Here is a 19,663-nt window from a genome sequence, read left to right on the forward strand (position 1 = left end):
TTTGCAAGGAAGAATGGGTGAAAATCCCCCAAACAAGAATTGAAAGACTATTAGCTGGCTACACAGAGCGTTTACAAGCTGTGATACTTGCCAAAGGGGGTGTTACTAAGTACTGCCATGCAGGGTGCCCAAACTTTTGCTTCAGGCCCCTTTCCTTTTTTGTTATTTTGAAACTGTAAAAGATGGAAATAAAAAAGTTTTCTTGCTTAAAATATTAAAGAAATGTGTCATCTTTAACTTTATGCCTTTTGGAAATCAGTTCATCTTTTACTTGCTTAGTTATTCACGTAACAGAAATTTTGACCGGGGTGCCCAAACTTCTGCATACCGCTACATAGCAGTTGTATTATATAGTACACTGTGAATATAGTTGAGATACACTCTTGATTGAGTTGGAGTTTATAGCTAAGCATGGAGGAGTGTTGTGTATTTAATTAAGCAATATATATCTTGTATGTATATAGATATATATTGTTTAATTAAGCATTCTTGTTTGTTTAAATAATTAATTACAGGTTGAATGTATAAATACATTAATTGTATATGTCACCATACTACCACATGATACGTGTGCACTTCGCTTAAAGTTAAGGCGAAGTTAGACCCGCACTTCGGACTTCCCTGTCTTCTTTTGAATCAGTTTAATGTTTTGAAATTACAAAACATAAGAGACAGCATTCCAATTTAGAAAAGTCTCATTGCTGGATGTAAATCCCGGAATACTCTTCCGCTACCAGAGGGACTGCAGTCGCTCATCGTATTCCTTCTCCAGGTAACAAATGCCAGCCTTGGAAAGGAATAAAACACTGAGACATTGGGTCTTTGCATGGCCTTCATGCAAAGTTCAACATAGGCTCATCACCTGGGGAACTCAGAGGTTGACCTTGAACTCTGCTCCCTACTCAGACTGTATATGAGCCAACCACTTCCAATAAAATCCTGAGAGCCCCTCCAACACTGTGCTACAGCAGCCCACCATAGCCTGTGGCACTCTCCCACACTCTTCCAACCTCGGGCATTTCCAATGATCTTGAGAAGCCTGCTCCCCTCAACCCATGGCCTGTCAACATTAACGGACAGCCCACCTCATCCTGTCGGTGCCGCACAGATCCTCCTTCCACCGTCGGACTCCGATCTTTCTGCTGGTGTGGCCAAGTGCTGCCCTAACGCAATGGCCCCGTACTTTCCCTCTTCGGGGAGGAGGTACCGGAGCCTGAAGGTGAACACTCAACGTTTTAGGAACAGTTTCTTCCCCTCTGCCATCAAATTGCTGAATGGTCCTTGAACATGACCTCACTATTTACTCCCTTTTAGCACTACTCATTTACTTCTATATATTTCTTGTAACTTACAGCAGCTTTTTATGTACTACACTGTAATGCTGCCACAACACAGCAAACCACACCTCTTTTACTAAGCTGTTTCTGATTGCGACTCTTCCGCCTGCCCACGGTACATGCAACCAATGTCTGATTGTGAAACTGAGGGCATCAAACAGAAAGGAAAGTGCTAGAGTCACGTGAGTGAAAAACTGATTCATCACAGAACACCCGTTTCCCAACGCCTGACTCACAAATGAGCTCCCACAGTATTGCAGAATTCAGAAGTTTGGCCCTGCAAGCAGCAGGACCAGCTTCTCTCCACTTTTAGTTCTTATCAGTCTGATGTGCTGCTGACGCCACCTGATTACAATACTATGGAGGCACGGTTACACAGAGATTTTTGTGTGTTTCCTATTTTACGGTTGAAATTTACTTGTGGGTGTCTGTGATAACGGAGCCAGTTCACTGACAATCTGGACGACTCCCTTGATGCTGGTCCCACCAACACTTGGCTCACACTCACACACCACCCGCTGAAACAGTCCATGAGAAACTTCCATCAGCACAGAATGCAACTTTAAAGCAAAATGTATCTCAGGACTATTCACAAATGTCTCCTGAGCAAAGTTTTCGGTATGTATTGCCATCTTCCCAGACCCTGCTTTTTGCAATGTACAAACGGTGTCCAAAATCACAGCACTTACGGACAATGAGTGGCAGATTGAGAAAGAAAGTGAAAGCCCGCATTAATTATCAACTTGCAAAGTATTAGACGTTTGCCAAGTTACTGTGATCTCATCCACCGCTGCCAAACACCAGTCAAATACTTTCAATAAGAACTGGCAGTAAACAGCAACAGTCCACATGCTGTTGGGGAGAGCGCAAGATATTCTTTCAAGCTGGGGGCTGAATGAATCACACGCCTCCTCCCAAACCTTCCTTTACCAGCTCCGAGGAAAACTTTGAGCAGATCTGGGTGCTGCCCTTTACTGATCTGACAAGTGTAGATTGGGACAGGCTGTTTCCTGACAAAGGTGTACTTAGAAAGTGGGAGGCCTTCAGAACAGAATTTTGGGAATACAAAGCTTTTTGTGTCTGTCAGAGTAAAAGGTAAAGATAGCAAGTGTAGGGAACCTTGGTTTTCAAGAGAGATTGAGGCCCTGGTTAAGAGAAAAGTAGGAGGTGCATAGCAGGTATGGACAAGTAGGAACAAACAAGGTGCCAATGGATTATAAGAAATGCAAGAGAATACTTAAGAAAGAAATCAGGAGGGCTAAAAGAAGGCATGAGGATGCCCTAGCAGACAAGGTGAAGGAGAATCCTTAGGGATTCTACAGATATGTTAAGAGCAAAAGGATTGCAAGGGACAAAATTGTTCCTCTGGAAGACCAGAATGGTAATCCATGTGTAGAACCAAAAGAGATGGGGGAGATGGTAAATGCATCCATTACATTTGGATTTACTCGAGACGGAGAGTCTATGGGAGCAGCATCATCTTCATGGACTCTGTACAGATTACAGAGCAGATGGTGTTTGCCACCCTGAGGCAAATCAGGGTGGATAAATCCCCAGGGTCTGACAAGGTGTTCCCTTGGACCCTGTGGGAGGTAAGTACAGAAATTGCCAGGACCCTAGCAAGGATATTTAAACCATCCTTAGTGACAGGAGAGGTACCACAGGATTGGAGGATAGCCAATGTTGTTCTGCTGTTTAAAAAAAAAGTTCTAAACAGAAACCGGGAAACCATAAGACAGTGAGTCTGACATCAGTAGTGGGAAAGTTATTGGAATATTCTAAGGGACCGGATATATAAGAATTTGGATAGACATGGAATGACCAAGGATAGTCAGCATGTCTTTGTGCATGGTGGGTCATGTCTAACCAATCTTATTGAATTTTTCAAGGAAGTTACCAGGAAAATGGACATTGTCTACATGGACTTCAGTAAGGCATTTGACAAGGTCCTGCATGGAAGGCTGGTCAAGAAAGATCAGTCACTCAGCATTCAGGATGAGGTAGTAAACTGGATTAAACATTGGCTTTGTGGGAGAAGCCAGAGAGTGGTAGTAGAGGATTGCCTCTCTGACTGGAGCCCCGTGACTAGTGGAGTGCCACAGGGACTGGTGCTGGGTCCTGTGTTGTTTGTCATCTGTATCAATGATATGGATGATAATATGGTTAACTGGATCAGCAAATTTGTGGATGACACCAAGATTGGGGGTGTAGTGAACAGTGAGAAAGGCTATCATGGCTTGCAGAGGGGTTTGCATCAGCTGGTAAAATGGGTTGAAAAATAGCAGATGAAATTTAATGCAGACAAATGCAAGCACTTTGGTAAGACCAACCAGGGTAGGTCTTACACAGCCAACTGTAGGGAACTGAGGAGTGTGGTAGAACAAGGGGATCTGGGAACACAGGTCCATTGTTCATTGAAAGTGGCATCAGAGGTAGATAGGGTCATAAAGAAATCTTTTGGCTCATTGGCCTTCATAAATCAATGTACTGAGTACAGAAGAAGAGATGCTATGTTGAAGTTGTATAAGACATTGGTGAGGCCTAATTTGGAGTATTCTGTGTAGTTTTGGTCCCCTATCTACAGGAAAGATGTAAACAAAGTTGAAAGAGTGCAGGGAAATTTTACAAGGATGTTGCCAGGTCTGGAGGACCTGAGTTATAAGGAAGGATTGAATAGGTTAGGACTGTATTCTTTAGAACGTAGAAGATTGAGGGGAGATTTGATAGAAGTATACAAAATTATGAGAGATAGAGATTGGGTAAGTGCAAACAGGCTTTTTTCACTGAGGTTGGGTGGAATGGCAACCAGAAGTCATGGGTTAAGGGTGAAAGGTGAGAAGTTTAAGGGGAAACTTCTTCACTCAGAGGGTCGTGAGAGTGCAATGAGCTGCCGGCACAAGTGGTCCGTGCCAGCTGGATTTCAGCATTTAAAAGAAGTTTGGACAAGTACATGGATGGTAGGGATATGGAGGGCTAAAGTTCCCATGCAGGTCATTGGGAATAGGCAGTTTAAATGGTTTTCAGCATGGACTAGATGGGCCAAAGGGCCTGTTTCTGTGCTGTGCTTCTCTATGATCCTGACTCTACAAACCCACACTAACCACCACTGGACCTTACTCACCTTGCTAGAGCAGGGTCTGCAGGAACTCTGCCCAGCCACCCTGCCAGTCAGGGTCATTCAGCAGCAAAAGCAGAGACAGTCATGTTCTCTCCAACCAGCTCCAGCTGAGTACAACACATTGAGCCAGAGAGCAAGGGGTGTGTAGCCCACATGGCACCAAAGCAGGGGGTGGGAGAAGCAAAGGTAAACAAATACTTCCTCAGTAACTCACCCCCTCATCTCCCCCAGGCCAGAATTGGAGCAACCAAGGTGTACCCCAGCCCCACTCAGCGTTCTTCAGGCTCAGAGCACATGCTGGAAGTGTGTGTGACTGAATGGCCAATCTGTCTGTGTCCCTCCTCACTGAGGTTGACAAGAAGGCACACATTTAGGAATGTCAGCATTCATTTCGAGAGGACTAGGATATAAAAGCAAGGATGTAAATCTGAGGCCTTATAAGGCACTAGTTAGAACACGTTCGGAGTATTGAGATTGGTTTTGAGCCCCACAATAGATCTGCTGGCATTGGAGAGGATCCAGAGGTGGCTTGTGAGATTGACTCCGGAAATGGAAGGGTCAGTGTACGACGGGTCTTTTATTTGGGTCTAGGCCTGTACTTGCTAGGGTTTAGATGAATGAAGGGGGATCTCACTGAAACCTATCGAATATCGAAAGGCATTTGAAAGAGTGGACATGGAGAAGGTTAGTAAATTTGCTGATGACGCAAAGATTGGAGGTGTTGTATGGAGAGCTGAGAAGTGGCAGATGAAGTTCAACCCAGATAAGTGAGAGGTGGTTCATTTTGACAGGTCAAATATGACGACAGAATATAGTATTAATGCTAAGACTCCTGGCAGTGTGGAGGATCAGAGGGATCTTGGGTCTGAATCCATAGGACATTCAAAGCTGCTGTGCAGATTAACTCTGTGGTTAAGAAGGCATACGGTGCACTGGCCTTCATGATTTGTGAGATTGAGTTTAGGAGCCGAGAGGTAATGTTGCAGCTATATAGGACCCTGGTCAGACCCCACTTGGAGTACTGTGCTCAGTTCTGGTCACCTCACTACAGGAAGGATGTGGAAACCATAGATAGGGTGCAGAGGAGATTTACAAGGATGTTGCCTGGACTGGGGAGCATGCCTTATGAGAATAGGTTGAGAAAACTCGGCCTTTTCTCCTTGGAGTGATGGAGGACGAGAGGTGACCTGATAGAGGTGTACATGACAATGAGAGGCATTGACCATGTGGATAGTCAGAGGCTTTTTCCCAGGGCTGAAATTGCTAGTACGAGAGGGCACAGTTTTAAGGCGTTTGGAAGTAGGCACCGTCAGGGGTAAGCTGTGTTTTTTTTTTACACAGAGAGTGGTGAGTGTGTGGAATGGGCTGCCAGCGGTGGAGGCAGAAACGACAGGGTCTTTTAAGAGACTCGGGGATAGGTACCTGGAGCTTAGAAAAATAGAGGGCTATAGGTAAGCCTAGGTAGTTCTAAGGTAAGGACATGTTCTGCACAGCTTTGTGGACTGAAGGGCCTGTATTGTGCTGTAGGTTTTCTATGTTTCTAAGACATTTGCTGTGGGGGGCTGTCTAGGACCAGAGGGCACAACCTTAGAATCGGAGGAAATCTCTTCAGAACTGAGATGAGGAGGAATTTCTTTAGCCAGAGGGTGGTGAGTCTGTGGAATTCTTTGCCACAGATGGCTGTGCAGACCAAGTCACTGGGTACATTTAAAACAGAGATTGATAGGCTCTTGATTAGTCAGTGTGTCAAAGTTTACTGGGAGAAGACAGAGGGAAGGGGTTGAGATGGAAAATAAATCACCTATGATAAAATATCAGAGCAGACTCAATGGAATGAATGGTCCAATTCTACTCCTGTATGTTATGGTCTTACACATGTATGTGTACACACACACACAAACTCTGGACTCCCTCACCAGAGGGGTAATCATTTCTATTTATTCTGAAAATCCACGAGTCAATTTAAACACCTCAGTTAGTTGAGCCATCAACCTTTAAAAACTGAAGAAAATTGGTGCTGATCACGTAGGTGCCCAACAGTCAGCCTGCCCACAGAACCACACTACACATCACAACAGTCACAGTCTGCCCTTGGCACAGCTTCCAGCCAGAGACTAGAGTACGGGTTGAACACACTTAAACCTCACTGCCCCTGCCCCCTGCCCCCTGCAACGGGCACACAGACATAGACTGCACCTGCAGGGCTTTTTGCCAACCCTCAAGCCAGGGGTGGAATATTAGGAGTGGGCGTACACTACTCCCAGTGGCAGTGAGCGGCAGAGTTCTTTCACTTGCTCTCTCGAGCTGCCCCCCCCTACCCCCACCCCCGGTTCCGTCTCCCCTCGCCCACTGTGACTGGTGGGCAGTGACTACAACGGCATGCTGTGAGGCTGCAAACCAGCTACACCAAGAGGTAGTTCTGAGCTCAACCCAGCTCATCCTCCTTCCATTAGCAACGCCCTAGACACTTCCAACTCCCAGCGTTCTTCAGCTAGCAGGGACAAGGGTCGCCCATCCCTGGGGGCAGAGGAGGGTGCTATGGAGAAGGACACAGCTAAAAACAGAGAGGTCCAGTTCCCACTGCCAGCTGGACAACTGCACTCCCCTCTCTCACTCCTGGGGAGCAGTACAAACGAGGGGAGGGCCGTCCCTGGACATCACTCGCGGCACAAATGGAAAAGTTCAACCATCGAAAGGAGCTGCTTTTCCCCTCCAAGGCCGCAGTAACAATCCGGGAAAACCAGGACAATCCGTCCCTCAACCACCCCACTACAACACAGCCAAGACAAAGCACAAAACATACCAGTTGGGCTGAATGGCCTGTTTCTGCGCTGTAATACCAGACAAGTAAAACATCCGCAGAAAAACCAGATAAGGCACAGAGAGACGTCCGTGACCGCCCCAGCCCTCCGGCCCTCTGACTGGCCCAGCTCAAAGGCTTCTCACGAGCCAGGTCTGATGCGGGAACATCAGCCTGTTCTGCCTCTGCTCATGGCCCTGGGATTATGATGAAACTAAATAAAAGGGGGAAGTGAAATAATTTCCCCAATTAAAAGCTGCAAGATGCTGTTGAAGTTGACTGCAAGTCACCAACAGACTGACCTGTCCGACAAAAGAGATGCCACAGACAAGAAATATCATCAACACTTCTACTTGGTCGGTATGCTAAAGAAATCTGACAGGCCTCCTTCCATCCCGCACACTTTTATCGATGCTCCACAGAGTGCATGCATCTGGATCGGATGCATCACAGTATGGGACGGCAACTGCAGGAGTTGTGGACACAGCTCAGCACATCACTGAACTCGGCCTCCTTCCAGGGACCTTGTCTACACTTCTCACTGCCTCAGCAAAGCAACCAGCATAGCCAAAGACCCCACCCAGCCCGTGCATTCTCTCTCCCCCGCTTCCCTTTGGGCAGAGAATACTAAAATCTGAAAGTACATACCACCAGCTGCTACCCCGTTATCAAACTATTGAACAGTTCCCTTAATTGAATTGAATTGAGTTTATTTCTTACATCCTTCATATACATGAAGAGTAAAAATCTTTAAACTACGCCTCCATCTAAATGTGCAATAGGCAATAATAGTAATTTATAACAAATAGAACAGTCAATGTAACATAGGAATACACTCCAATCAGCGTGAGTTAATCAGTCTGTTGGCCTGGTGGAAGAAGCTGTCCCGGGGCCTGTTGGTCCTGGCATTTATGCCATGGTACCGTTTCCTGCATGGTAGCATTTGGAATAGATTGTGGTTGGGATGACTCAGGTCCCCAATGATTGTACAGGCCCTTTTTACACACCTGTCTTTGTAAATGTCCTGAATCATGGGATGTTCACATCTACAGATGTGCTGGACTGTCCACACAACTCTCTGCAGAGTCCTGCGATTAAGGGAGGTACAGTTCCCATACCAGGCAGTGATGCAGCCAGTCAGGATGCTGTCCATTGTGCCCCTGTAGAAAGTTCTTAGGATCTGGTGTCCCATACCAAACTTCCCGAACCGTCTGAGGTGAAAGAGGAGCTGTTGCGTCTTTTTCACCACACAGCTGGTGTGTACAGACCACGTGAGGTCCTCGGTGATGTGGATGCTGAGGAACTTGAAGCTGTTTACCTCTCAACCCCAGATCCATTGATGTCAATAGGGGTTAGCCCATCTCCATTCCTCCTGTAGTCCACAACCAGCATCTTTGTTTTTGCGACACTGAGGGAGAGGTTGTTTTGTTGACACCACTGTGTCAGTGAGATGACTCCTTCCCTGTACGCCACCTCCTTATTGTTTGCGATAAAGCCAATCAATGTAGTGTTGTCGGCAAATTTAATTAGCAGGTTAGAGCTGTGGGTGGTGACACAGTCATGGGTAAACAGGCAGTAAAGGACACAGCCCTGAGCGACTCCTGTGTTGAGAGTCAGAGGGGTAGAGGTGAGGGAGCCCGCTCTTACAACCTGCTGGCGATCTGACAGGAAGTCCAGGCTCCAGCTGCACAAGGCAGGGTCAAGGCCTTCAATGATAAAATGAACACTTGAGCAGACATCATGATGGCTTCGCACTTTGTGTCTGCAGCTGTTCCACGTTATTCTCCTTCTGTTACTACTTTGCCTTGCTCTGCCTCAGTCACTATCTAATGAATTGATCTTCAGTACACGTGACAATAATAAACCAATTCTACTTCTGTAAAATGCCATCACCTGCTCCCCTGCCATGGTAAAGCCCGGTCTCGCCCTCCCCCCCCCCCCCCGCCCACGGTAAAGCCCTGTGTCCAGTGCTGTCTCCCCCCCCACCACGGTAAAGCCCTGTCTCACCACCCTCCATGGTAAAGCCCCATCTCCCCCACCACGGTAAAGCCCTGTCTCACCACCCTCCATGGTAAAGCCCTGTCTCCCCCCCCCCCACCATGGTAAAGCCCCGTCTCCCCCCCCACGGTAAAGCCCCGTCTCCCCCCCACCACGGTAAAGCCCTGTCTCACCACCCTCCATGGTAAAGCCCCATCTCCCCCCCCACGGTAAAGCCCTGTCTCTCCTCCCCCCACCACGGTAAAGCCCTGTCTCTCCTCCCCCCACCACGGTAAAGCCCTGTCTCACCACCCTCCACAGTAAAGCCCTGTCTTCCCCCCCACCATGGTAAAGCCCTGTCTCTCCTCCCCCCACCACGGTAAAGCCCTGTCTCACCACCCTCCACAGTAAAGCCCTGTCTTCCCCCCCACCATGGTAAAGCCCTGTCTCTCCCCTCCCCCACCACAGTAAAGCCCTGTCTCACCACCCTCCACAGTAAAGCCCTGTCTCCCCCCCCCCACCACGGTAAAGCCCTGTCTCTCCCCCCCCCACCACGGTAAAGCCCTGTCTTCCCCCCCCCCACGGTAAAGCCCTGTCTCACCACCCTCCACGGTAAAGCCCTGTGTCCGATGCTGTCTCACCGCCCCCCACGGTAAAGCTCTGTCTCTCTCCCCCCCCCCCCCACGGTAAAGCCCTGTCTCACCACCCTCCATGGTAAAGCCCGGTCTCTCCCCCACCCTCCATGGTAAAGCCCTGTGTCCAGTGCTGTCTGCCCCCCCACCACAGTAAAACCCTGTCTCTTTTCCCGCCCCCACGCTAAAGCCCTGTGTCTAGTGCTTCCCCCTCCATCCTACCTACCCAGTCCCCAGTGTCTTCACCATGGTGATACCCAATGCTATCAACCTGATGATTGTCATCCGTAGCAGTGATACCTGTCCCACAGTACCTGTAAGGTGAACAGCTGAAGGTGAAACTTTGCATTTCTTGAAAAATTCGTCCGTTTCAGGGTCAACAACCAGCAGTGAGGTCTCTATGCCACCAGCTTTAATGGCTGTCACCACATCGGTGTGTTGCTTCCCCTCAACACTGGTCCCATTTACCTGTAACATACAATCTGTTATACCTGGACTACAGGCACAAAGCACACACAGCCAGTACATAATACAGCCCACAACGTTTTGCCAACCTTTTAATCAATTCCAATCGAACCTCTCCCTCTCACATCGTCCTCTATTTTTCTTCCACCCATGTGCCTATCTATATATCTGCCTCTGGCAGCACACTGCACACACCCACCACTCTCTGTAAAACAAACTACCTCTGACTCCCATCCTTCCCCTGTAGTTTCACAAACATAAGACCATTAAAATATACGGGAAGAATTAGGCTATTTGGTTCATCAGGTCTGCTCCTTCACTTCACCATGGCTGATCCGTTTTCCCTCTCAGCCCCAATCTCCTGCCTTCTCCCTGTATCTCTTCATGCCCTGACCAATCAAGAATCTATCAACATCAGCCTTAAATATACATAAAGACTCGGCCTCCACAACTGCCTGTGGTAACGAATTCCACAAATTCACCAATCTCAAGCTAGAGAAATTCCTCCTCAGTTCCGGTCAAAATGCAAGTCCCTCGATTCTGAGGTGGTGTCCTCTGGTCCTAGACTCGCCTACTACAGAAAACACCCTTTCCACATCCACTCTATCAAGGCCTTTTAATATTCGACAAGTTTCAATGAGACCCCTCCCATTCTTCTAAATTCCAGTGAGTACAAGCCCAGAGCCATCAATTGGTCCTCATATGGTAACCTTTTTATTGCCAGAATTATTCTTGTGAACCTCCTCTAAACCCTTTCTTAAACAAAGGGCTAAAAACTGCTAACAATATTGGTGAAGCTTTACCAGTGCCTTATAAAGCCTCCACAATACTTCCTTGCTTTTATATTCTAGTTGTCCTGAAATAAATGCTGACATTGTATTTGCCTTCCTCGCCACCAACTCAACCTGCAAAGTGACCTTTAGGGGATCCTGCACAAGGAATCCCTTGGACCTTGGATTTTTGAATTTTCCTTCCATTTAGAAAATAGCCCACACTTTAATTCCTTCGACTGAAGTGCATGACCATACACTTCCCTACACTCTATTCCACTTGCCACTTCTTTACCCATTCTCTTCATCTGTTTCAATCCTTCTGCAGGCTCTCTACTTCCTCAACACAACCCATCCTTCCACCGACTGTCTGCAAACTTGGCCACAAAGCCACCGAGAGTCCATCATCCATCGTTGACATATAACGTAAAAAGCTGAACACAGACCCCTGTGGAACACTAGTTCCACTAGCAGCCAACCAGAAAATGCTTCCTTTATTCTCATTCTTTTTCCCCTGCCAATCAACCAATGCTCTATACATGCTAGTTGTTTCTTCCAAACAACGTAAAATTATGCCCTCTCATATTAGCCATTTGAACTCTTGGGAAAAGATGCTGCTTGTTCACTCTTCCTATGCCTCTGACCTTATACTCCTCCATCAAGTTCACTCATCCTCCTCCACTCCGAAGAAAAAAAACTAGCCGCTCAACGTGCTCTCTACTCTGGGCAGCATCCTGGTAAATCTCCTCTACACCCCTCTCCAAAGCTTCCACATCCTACTTAAAATGAGGTGACCAGAACTGAACACAATATTCCAATTGTGGAATAACCAGAGTTTTATAGAGTTCCAACATTAGCTTTCAGCTCTTGAACTCAATCCCCTGACTAACGGAGACTACCTTTAACGGCGACCTCACTTCACACTTTTCCTTGTTGAACTCCATCTGCCACTTCTCAGCCCTGTTCCGCATCCTGTCAGTGTTTTGTAACCTACGACAAGCTTCTACATGATCCACAACACCACCAACATTCAATCAGAATCAGGACTGTGTTAGATGGCACCATTAGGTGCAGGTCCTGTCACTGTATTGATAGCCTAGTACAGTGGGGTGCAATACAATTCTTTACATAGGGAGACGAGAGACCGCAGAGTAAGGAAAATCTGCTGTTGGAAGTCAGTGGGTCGAGCAGCATCTATAGGGGAAGCGAATTGTTTGACGTTTTGGGTCGAGATTCTGCATTAGCTCACTCTTTCTGGACTGAGACAGAATCGTGGCCAATTCCATCCACTCCACCCCAAGCACAGATGACTCTGACAGGACAGTCATGACACAACACTGGGGCACACTGCCACTGCATACAGGAGTGTCACTGAATACGTGGAGAACACACAGCTGTCAGTGTATACCTGAGTACAGTGTGATGGACAGAGGTCAGTGGGGGTAAAATTATAATCACAGGTTAATTAAAATCCCACAGCGAGTGGTGGAGTGATAGTAAGCCCTCACACCCAGGGCAGCCCGTCCTCACCTGTCTGGCCCCAGACTGGGCGGCTGCTTTGTCGAGCACCTCCGCTCAATCTGCAAAAAGCCCACTTCCCAGTGGCCAACCCACTTTAATTCCCATTCCCATTCCAATGTCGGTCCCTGCCTCCTCTTCTGCCATGATGAAGCCACCCTCAGACTGGAGATACAATACCTCATTCTCTCTGGGTAGCCTCCAACTTCATGGCATGAACATTAATTTCTCCAACTTCCTTCTTCAATTCCCCTGCCTGGCTTCTTCCCTCTTCTCCTCACCTCCCTGTGGTTCCCCTCCTCCTTCCCTTTCTCCCATGGTCCACTCTCATCTCCTATCAGATTCCTTTACCCCTTCCTCCTATCATCTCCCAGCTTCTTACTTCACCGCCTCTCCCCCACCCACTTGGCTTCAAGTATCGTCTTCCAGCTTGTCCCCCTTCCCCTCCCACCATTCTCATTCTGGCCTCTTCCTTATCAGATTTTGGGTCTCCGCCCAAAACGACTGCTTATTCATTCCAGAGATGCTGTTGAGTTCCTCCAGCATGTTGTGTCTGTCGCAAAGCTGTCAGATTCCAGCACGTCAGCATCCAGTGTCCGGCGCGAGACAGCGTACCAGCCCAGCAGCCTTCCCTCCAATGCCACCACTCACACAAACAGTGAATTAACCCAGGAGCAAATGACAGCCCAGCAGGGTGGTGTTCTGTCCCCTGGGGAGGTTTACCACATCACTCTGGCACACCATGAGGAGCACAGGAAACAGTACACAGCTCTGACAGAGCTCCTGTTTGTTCCTGGAAACACTGACCATCTGTGAAGAAGCCTGAGCTTCGGGGACTGCAGGTCGTGTGTGAAAAGAATGGCAAAAGGGAAGAGAAAGAACGAGAGTGCATTACTGTCACTGTGTAGCTGAGGGATAGTGTCAGGGATGACTAGAGCTGGAACAACCAGGTGTAATGAAAAACCAAAGATGCTGGCACATGGAGAGGGTGAGGTCCTGACCAACCTCACTCCACACATGCACTGAAGGGTTAATTGAAGGGTTCACAAATGGACTGAATTGTTAGTTGGGCGACTATTGGAAAAGCTCTCCTTATAACAATTTATGCACATTTTGGTGTGGAGGCATTCTCACAGCCTCGCTGATGCATGTAAATACCAGATGGACACTAATTACTGAGGGACTCCAATATCCATCTGTGGGATGCCAATGCAAGAATCAGGCAGAGCCCCGAGTGAGTGCCAACGTCTCACCACGATATCCAGAAACGAGAGCCACAGCAAGCTGTACAGACAACGTGCTGGAGGAACTCGGCAGCTCAGAAAACATCTCTGGAAGGAAGGAAGGAAATGGTCAACGTTCGGGCCAGGACAATGGGTCTCAGCCTGAAACGTTGACTGTTCATCTCTCTCTATAGATGCCCCCTCTCCGACTGAGATCCTCCAGCATTCTGTGTGCGTTGCTTCGGGTTTCCAGCACCTGCATAGTCCCTTGTGCCCCTGTAAGCTGTGCAAGGATCCCTTGGAAGCACGGTGATAGTGGGAACGACCCCCGGCTCTTGGTCTGCCAGAGTCACAAACACTCCACCTCACTATTCAGCACATCACCCCCCCGCACCCCCACAAAGCAGGATTCTGGCTTTCTGGACCATTGGGATGTCTCCTGGGACAGAAGTGACCTGTACAAGATGGGCAAGTTGCACCTGTACTGGAAGAGGACCAATATCCTGTTTGGGAAGATTTGCTAGCACTGCTAGGATGGAATTAGAATGGGATTGGTGGGGGAAACAGAATGCAAATGAAAGGTTGGAAAGTGACAGAAGTCAGCAATAGAAAAGACAGGCAAGCAGTGAGGAAGGAGTCTCTATGGGATTAAGTTGCATAGGTAGGAGCATGGATAACTTCGTGGGACTGGGATATTACAGACATTCCCAGAAATATGGTTTAGTGAGGGACAGGACTCCAAGGTTAAAGTTTCAGATACAGACTGGTAGATCTCTGTGTGCAGCCGAAGGATGCAGGCAAGATGCTTAATGTCCTTTTTATTTAAACTGTGAAGACATGAAGAATCTGGAACTAGAAAAAGTAAACGCAGAGATCTGTAATACGGAAGAGGAGGTGCTTGATGTCTTAAAATGTCTAAAGGCAGACAGACAGATCTCCAGGGCCTGTAGTATTGGACTCTCCAACCCTGGCAACAATCACCTTCTCCATATCCCTCATCATTTTAAAAACTGTCATTCACTGTGCAAATCCCACGCTGTGTGACTGTCCTAGAAGCATCACGTCACAAGTTGAAGTTCATTTGCCATTCTTGAACCTATCTCCCAAACGTATCAGGATCTTGATGTGGTTCCTTGTGCCCTACTTCACTTATGACGACCACCCCTCCATTTCATACTATCAGCAAACTTGCTGTATGTTCACATCTCCATCATTTACAGAAATAATAAACACTGACCAGGGGAGAAAATGGGGACAAATGTCAGTGGCGGAGTGTTAGGGGAGGCAGGGTCTGCAAATGAGCGGACGAGAGGAGAGTGGGCAGGTAGGGAAGAGACAGTCAGGGTGTGGCTGGCAGTGGGGGAGGAAGGGGTGTGACAGGGCCAGTGTGTGTGTGGTGGGGGGGGAGGGCATGACAGGGCCAGTGTGTGGGGGGACGGAGGGTGTGACAGGGCCAGTGTATGGGGGGGGGGCGGATGGTGTGACAGGGCCAGTGCGGGTGTGGGGGGGAGGGTGTGATAGGGCCAGTGTGGGGGGGCGGAGGGTGTGACAGGGCCAGTGTGGGTGTGGGGGAGAGGGTGTGACAGGGCAGTGAGTGGGGGGACGGAGGGTGTGACAGGGCCAGTGTGGGGGGACAGAGGGAGTGACAGGGCCAGTGTGTGGGGGGGGGAGGTGACAGGGCCAGTGTGTGGGGGGGGGGCGGAGGGTGTGACAGGGCCAGTGTGTGTGTGGGGGGGGCGGAGGGTGTGACAGAGCCAGCGTGTGTGTGGGGGGGGGGGTGACAGGGGCCAGTGTGGGGGGGGGCGGAGGGAGTGACAGGGCCAGTGCGGGTGTGGGGGGGAGGGTGTGACAGGGGCCAGTGTGTAGGGGGGGCGGAGGGTGTGACAGAGCCAGTGTGTGTGTGTGTGGGGGGGTGACAGGGCCAGTGTGGGGGGGCGGAGGGTGTGACAGGGCCAGTGCGTGTGGGGGGAAGGTGTGACAGGGTCAGAGTGTGTGTGTGTGTGTGTGTGTGTGTGTGAGAGAGAGAGAGAGACAGGGCCAGTGTGTGTGTGGGGGGAGGGCATGACAGGGCCAGTGTGTGGGGGGGAGGGTGTGACAGAGCCAGTGTGTGTGGGGGGAAGGTGTGACAGGGGTCGGTGTGTGTGTGTGTGTGTGTGTGAGAGAGACAGGGCAGTGTGTGTGGGGGAGGGTGTGACAGAGCCAGTGTGTGGTGGGGGGGGTGACAGGGCCAGTATGTGTGTGTGTGTGTGGGAGGGTGTGACAGGGCCAGTGTGTGTGGGGGGGGGCGTGACAGGGCCAGTGTGAGGGGCGGAGGGTGTGACAAGGCCAGTGTGGGGGGGTGTGACGGGGCCAGTGTGTGGGGGACAGAGGGAGTGACAGGACTAGTGTGTGGAGAGACAGGAGAGAAGGGGGTGTGACAGGGCCAGTGTGTGTGTGTGTGTGTGGACGGAGGGTGTGGTAGGGAGGGACGGCTGGATGATGCGCCCGGTGCTGATGGGGAGAGGGTCAGGGGTTTGTCAAGGATTCTAGTTCTGTTCCAAACGGCTTCGAACAAGTGGGTTGTCAAAGCAGAGGGAAGGGAAAGAAGAGAAGGGCACCCTCGATGATACGGTCCTGAGGGCAGCAGTCCAGAACGTTCTGCAGGAGAGTCAGGGTCCACTGCACGGATGAACTGGCCAGTCTTGGATTTCTCACTGTGAAGGTTGAAGCCGTAGCCATTGGGACCCTTCTGCATGCAGCAGAGTCGGGGGCGCAGCTCTTTGTGGGTGTCCGTCCCGTCCTGAAATCACACAGACCCGGTTATCAGCAGCGAGGAGGTAGGAGAGGGGAGGGGGAGTGGGGGGCGGAGGAAGAGGAGGAGCGGGAGCTGGAGGTAGAGGAAGACCGGGGGTGGAGGGTCAGGAGGAGTGGGGGTGGAAGGGAGAGGAGGAGCGGGGGACGGGGGAGAGGAGGAGCGGGGGGCGGAGTGAGAGGAGGAGCGGGGGGCGGAGTGAGAGGAGGAGCGGGGGGCGGAGTGAGAGGAGGGGGGATTGAGGGAGAGGAGGAGTGGGGGCGGAGGTGGGAGAGGAGGAGCGGGGGGGCGGAGGGAGAGGAGGGTGATTGAGGGAGAGGAGGAGCGGAGGGTGGAGGGAGAGGAGGGGGATTGAGGGAGAGGAGGGGGATTGAGGGAGAGGAGGGGATTGAGGGAGAGGAGGGGGATTGAGGGAGAGGAGGAGTGGGGGGTTGGAGGGAGAGGAGGAGTGGAGAGAGAGGAGGAGTGGGGGGTGGAGGGAGAGGAGGGGGGGATTGAGGGAGAGGAGGGGGGATTGAGGGAGAGGAGGGGGGATTGAGGGAGAGGAGGGGGGATTGAGGGAGAGGAGGAGTGGAGGTGGAGGGAGAGGAGGAGGGGGATGGAGGGAGAGGAGGAGTGGGGGGTGGAAGGGAAAGGAGCAGTGGGGGGGTGGAGGGAGAGGAGGATCGGGGCAAAGGGAGAGGAGGATCGGGGCGAAGGGAGAGGAGGAGCGGGGAGTGGAGGGAGAGGAGGAGCGGGGAGTGGAGGGAGAGGAGGAGTGGGAGTGGAGGGAGAGGGAGGAGTGGGGAGTGGAGGGAGAGGAGGAGCGGGGGGTGGAGGGAGAGGAGGAGCGGGGGGTGGAGGGAGAGGGAGGAGCGGGGAGTGGAGGGAGAGGAGGAGCGGGGAGTGGAGGGAGAGGAGGAGTGGGGAGTGGAGGGAGAGGAGGAGTGGGAGGTGGAGGGAGAGGAGGAGCCAGGGGGTGGAGGGAGAGGAGGAGTGGGGGGGTGGAGGGAGAGGAGGAGCGGGGGTGGAGGGTCAGGAGGAGTGGGGAGTGGAGGGGGGGTGGAGGGTCAGGAGGAGCGGGGGGTGGAGGGTCAGGAAGAGTGGGGGGTGGAGGGTCAGGAAGAGTGGGGGGTTAGGAGGAGTGGGGGGGTTAGGAGGAGGGTTGGGGGAGAGGAGAGGAGGGTAGTAACGAGCAGCCGAAATATACACAGAGAGCTGTCACAGCAACAGACAATGCAGTCCCCTCCCAGTGGGCTTTGTGGGCCAGGAGCTGACAGGAACAGACCGTGAATAGCTCGGATCTAGTCAATGTGCAGTCCGAAACCCCTCGACTTGCAGCCGTGAACCTCTCCTCTGCTGTACGACAGTGGCTGGTGGCAGAGCCCATTCCCAGAATCACACCCACATCAGCAGCTGTCAAATACCCAGGAGCACTGAGGAAGGTTACTGACTGAAAAGCAGAGGGTCAATCAGCCTCACCCTCCATCACAAACGAGGGGAGAGTCACTCAGCCTCACACTCCATCACTCACGAGGGTCATTCAGCCTCACACTCCATCACTCACGAGGGGAGGGTCATTCAGCCTCACACTCCATCACTTCCACCCTGTCTCTCCTCCAATGCAGCAATCTCGTTCTCGCACAGCACCAGACAGGGCACACCTCAGAAGCTGTGCAGCACATCGGTACTCCAGAGAAGGCAGAAGATCACAGACATCTGCCAACACTTCTGCATATTCGCCAGCATTGCCTCTTTCATGCCTTCACTTTGGCCACCAGCTCCTTCCCTGGTCAGAATGAGATGGCGGGCCAAGTTCCACATGACAGTGTTCAACACACAGCAGTCATAGATCCATTAAAACTCAGTACACTTAACCCTTCCCAGCCCTCTGAGAGGGCAGCACTCCCTCACCACTACCCCTCCCTCTCTCACCAGTGACCCACACTGTCCTGAAGCTGAAGTTGAACCCCTGGCCTTCTGCAATTCACTGGGAGGACCCCCACATCCCCAGATCCCTTCACAATGAGCACATCCTCAACAGCACCTCAGTGAGCAGAAGTAAATCATAAACATATTGCAGCAGACCTTTCATTACAGAAAACATGTTTGAGCAGGCATCAGGCCAAAAATAATTTTGAAAATTCATTAATTTTTCGGGCAGCTCCCCCTGAACTCAGTGACAGCCCCTGGTAATACATTCCTTCATTCTTGTCCTCCCTAGCAACTGCCACAGCAGCTAGGCTTGAGTCAGCACCTCGCATCAAACAGGCACTCTTTCAGCCTCTCATCACCAGCTGTGCAGGGCCAATCTGTCAATGACGAAGCAAGATAACAGTCCTCCCTCACAATCTATGTCATCTAACTTCTCTTAAATGGCACAGCTGTGGTTGTAAGTTCACAAGGAAACAGACACTTGCACACGTCTCAGAGCCAACAGAGAGAAGCTTCACCACTGGTCTCATCACGAAAAGCTGCAGGACCCCAACTTCAATTTCTGACCAAGCTGGGATGACAGAAGCTCAGGCACAAGCAGAGAGAGTGGAGGGTGCAAGAACATTGATGATGCAAAAGTTGCTGCAAGACTCTTTCAACCTTGCGGTTTGTTCTCGTACTCAGTCGTGTGTGCTTCTGCTATTGTTGGGCTTGTGTATTTCCCAATCTGTCACTGAGACACTTTGTCATTCGGTGCTGACCCCACAACACAGGAGGAAAATCCAGTCCTTCCCAATTCACCAGTCTGTTTGTCCTCAGCACCACCTCCTCGTTCATCCCCCCAATTCCTCAATTCCCTGCATTTATCCATAAATCCACTGATGTGCATATTGAATTCCTTCAAAATGGATATCAAGGGATTTCCAGATATATTCAGGATCGGCAGTGGAGAGGGTCAGTAGCTTTAAATTCTTAGCATTATCATGATGGAGGATCTCTCCTTGGGCCAGCACACAAGTACCAGAAGGCACAACTGCACCTCTATTTTCTTACAAGTCTGCACGGAATTGGGATGTCATCTAAAATTGTATAGGTGCACAGTGGAGAGTATCCTGACT

The 19,663-nt window shown here is 50.4% G+C and overlaps 1 protein-coding gene across 1 annotated transcript in view; it reads right to left on the reverse strand.

Moving 5' to 3' along the window:
- The window catches only part of LOC140187322 (Na(+)/H(+) exchange regulatory cofactor NHE-RF1-like), a 103,690-nt gene that overhangs the window by 11,451 nt on the left and 72,576 nt on the right, over positions 1–19,663 (reverse strand). Inside the window, exons 2-3 of the mRNA XM_072242500.1 lie at positions 16,450–16,619; positions 10,179–10,360 (exon numbers count right to left, since the gene is read on the reverse strand). Of these exons, the coding sequence (XP_072098601.1) occupies positions 10,179–10,360; positions 16,450–16,619 (352 nt within the window). The remainder of the gene's footprint in view (positions 1–10,178; positions 10,361–16,449; positions 16,620–19,663) is intronic.

The sequence above is a fragment of the Mobula birostris genome, chromosome 24, assembly GCF_030028105.1.
Source record: "Mobula birostris isolate sMobBir1 chromosome 24, sMobBir1.hap1, whole genome shotgun sequence".
NCBI classification, from domain to species: Eukaryota; Metazoa; Chordata; class Chondrichthyes; order Myliobatiformes; family Myliobatidae; genus Mobula; species Mobula birostris.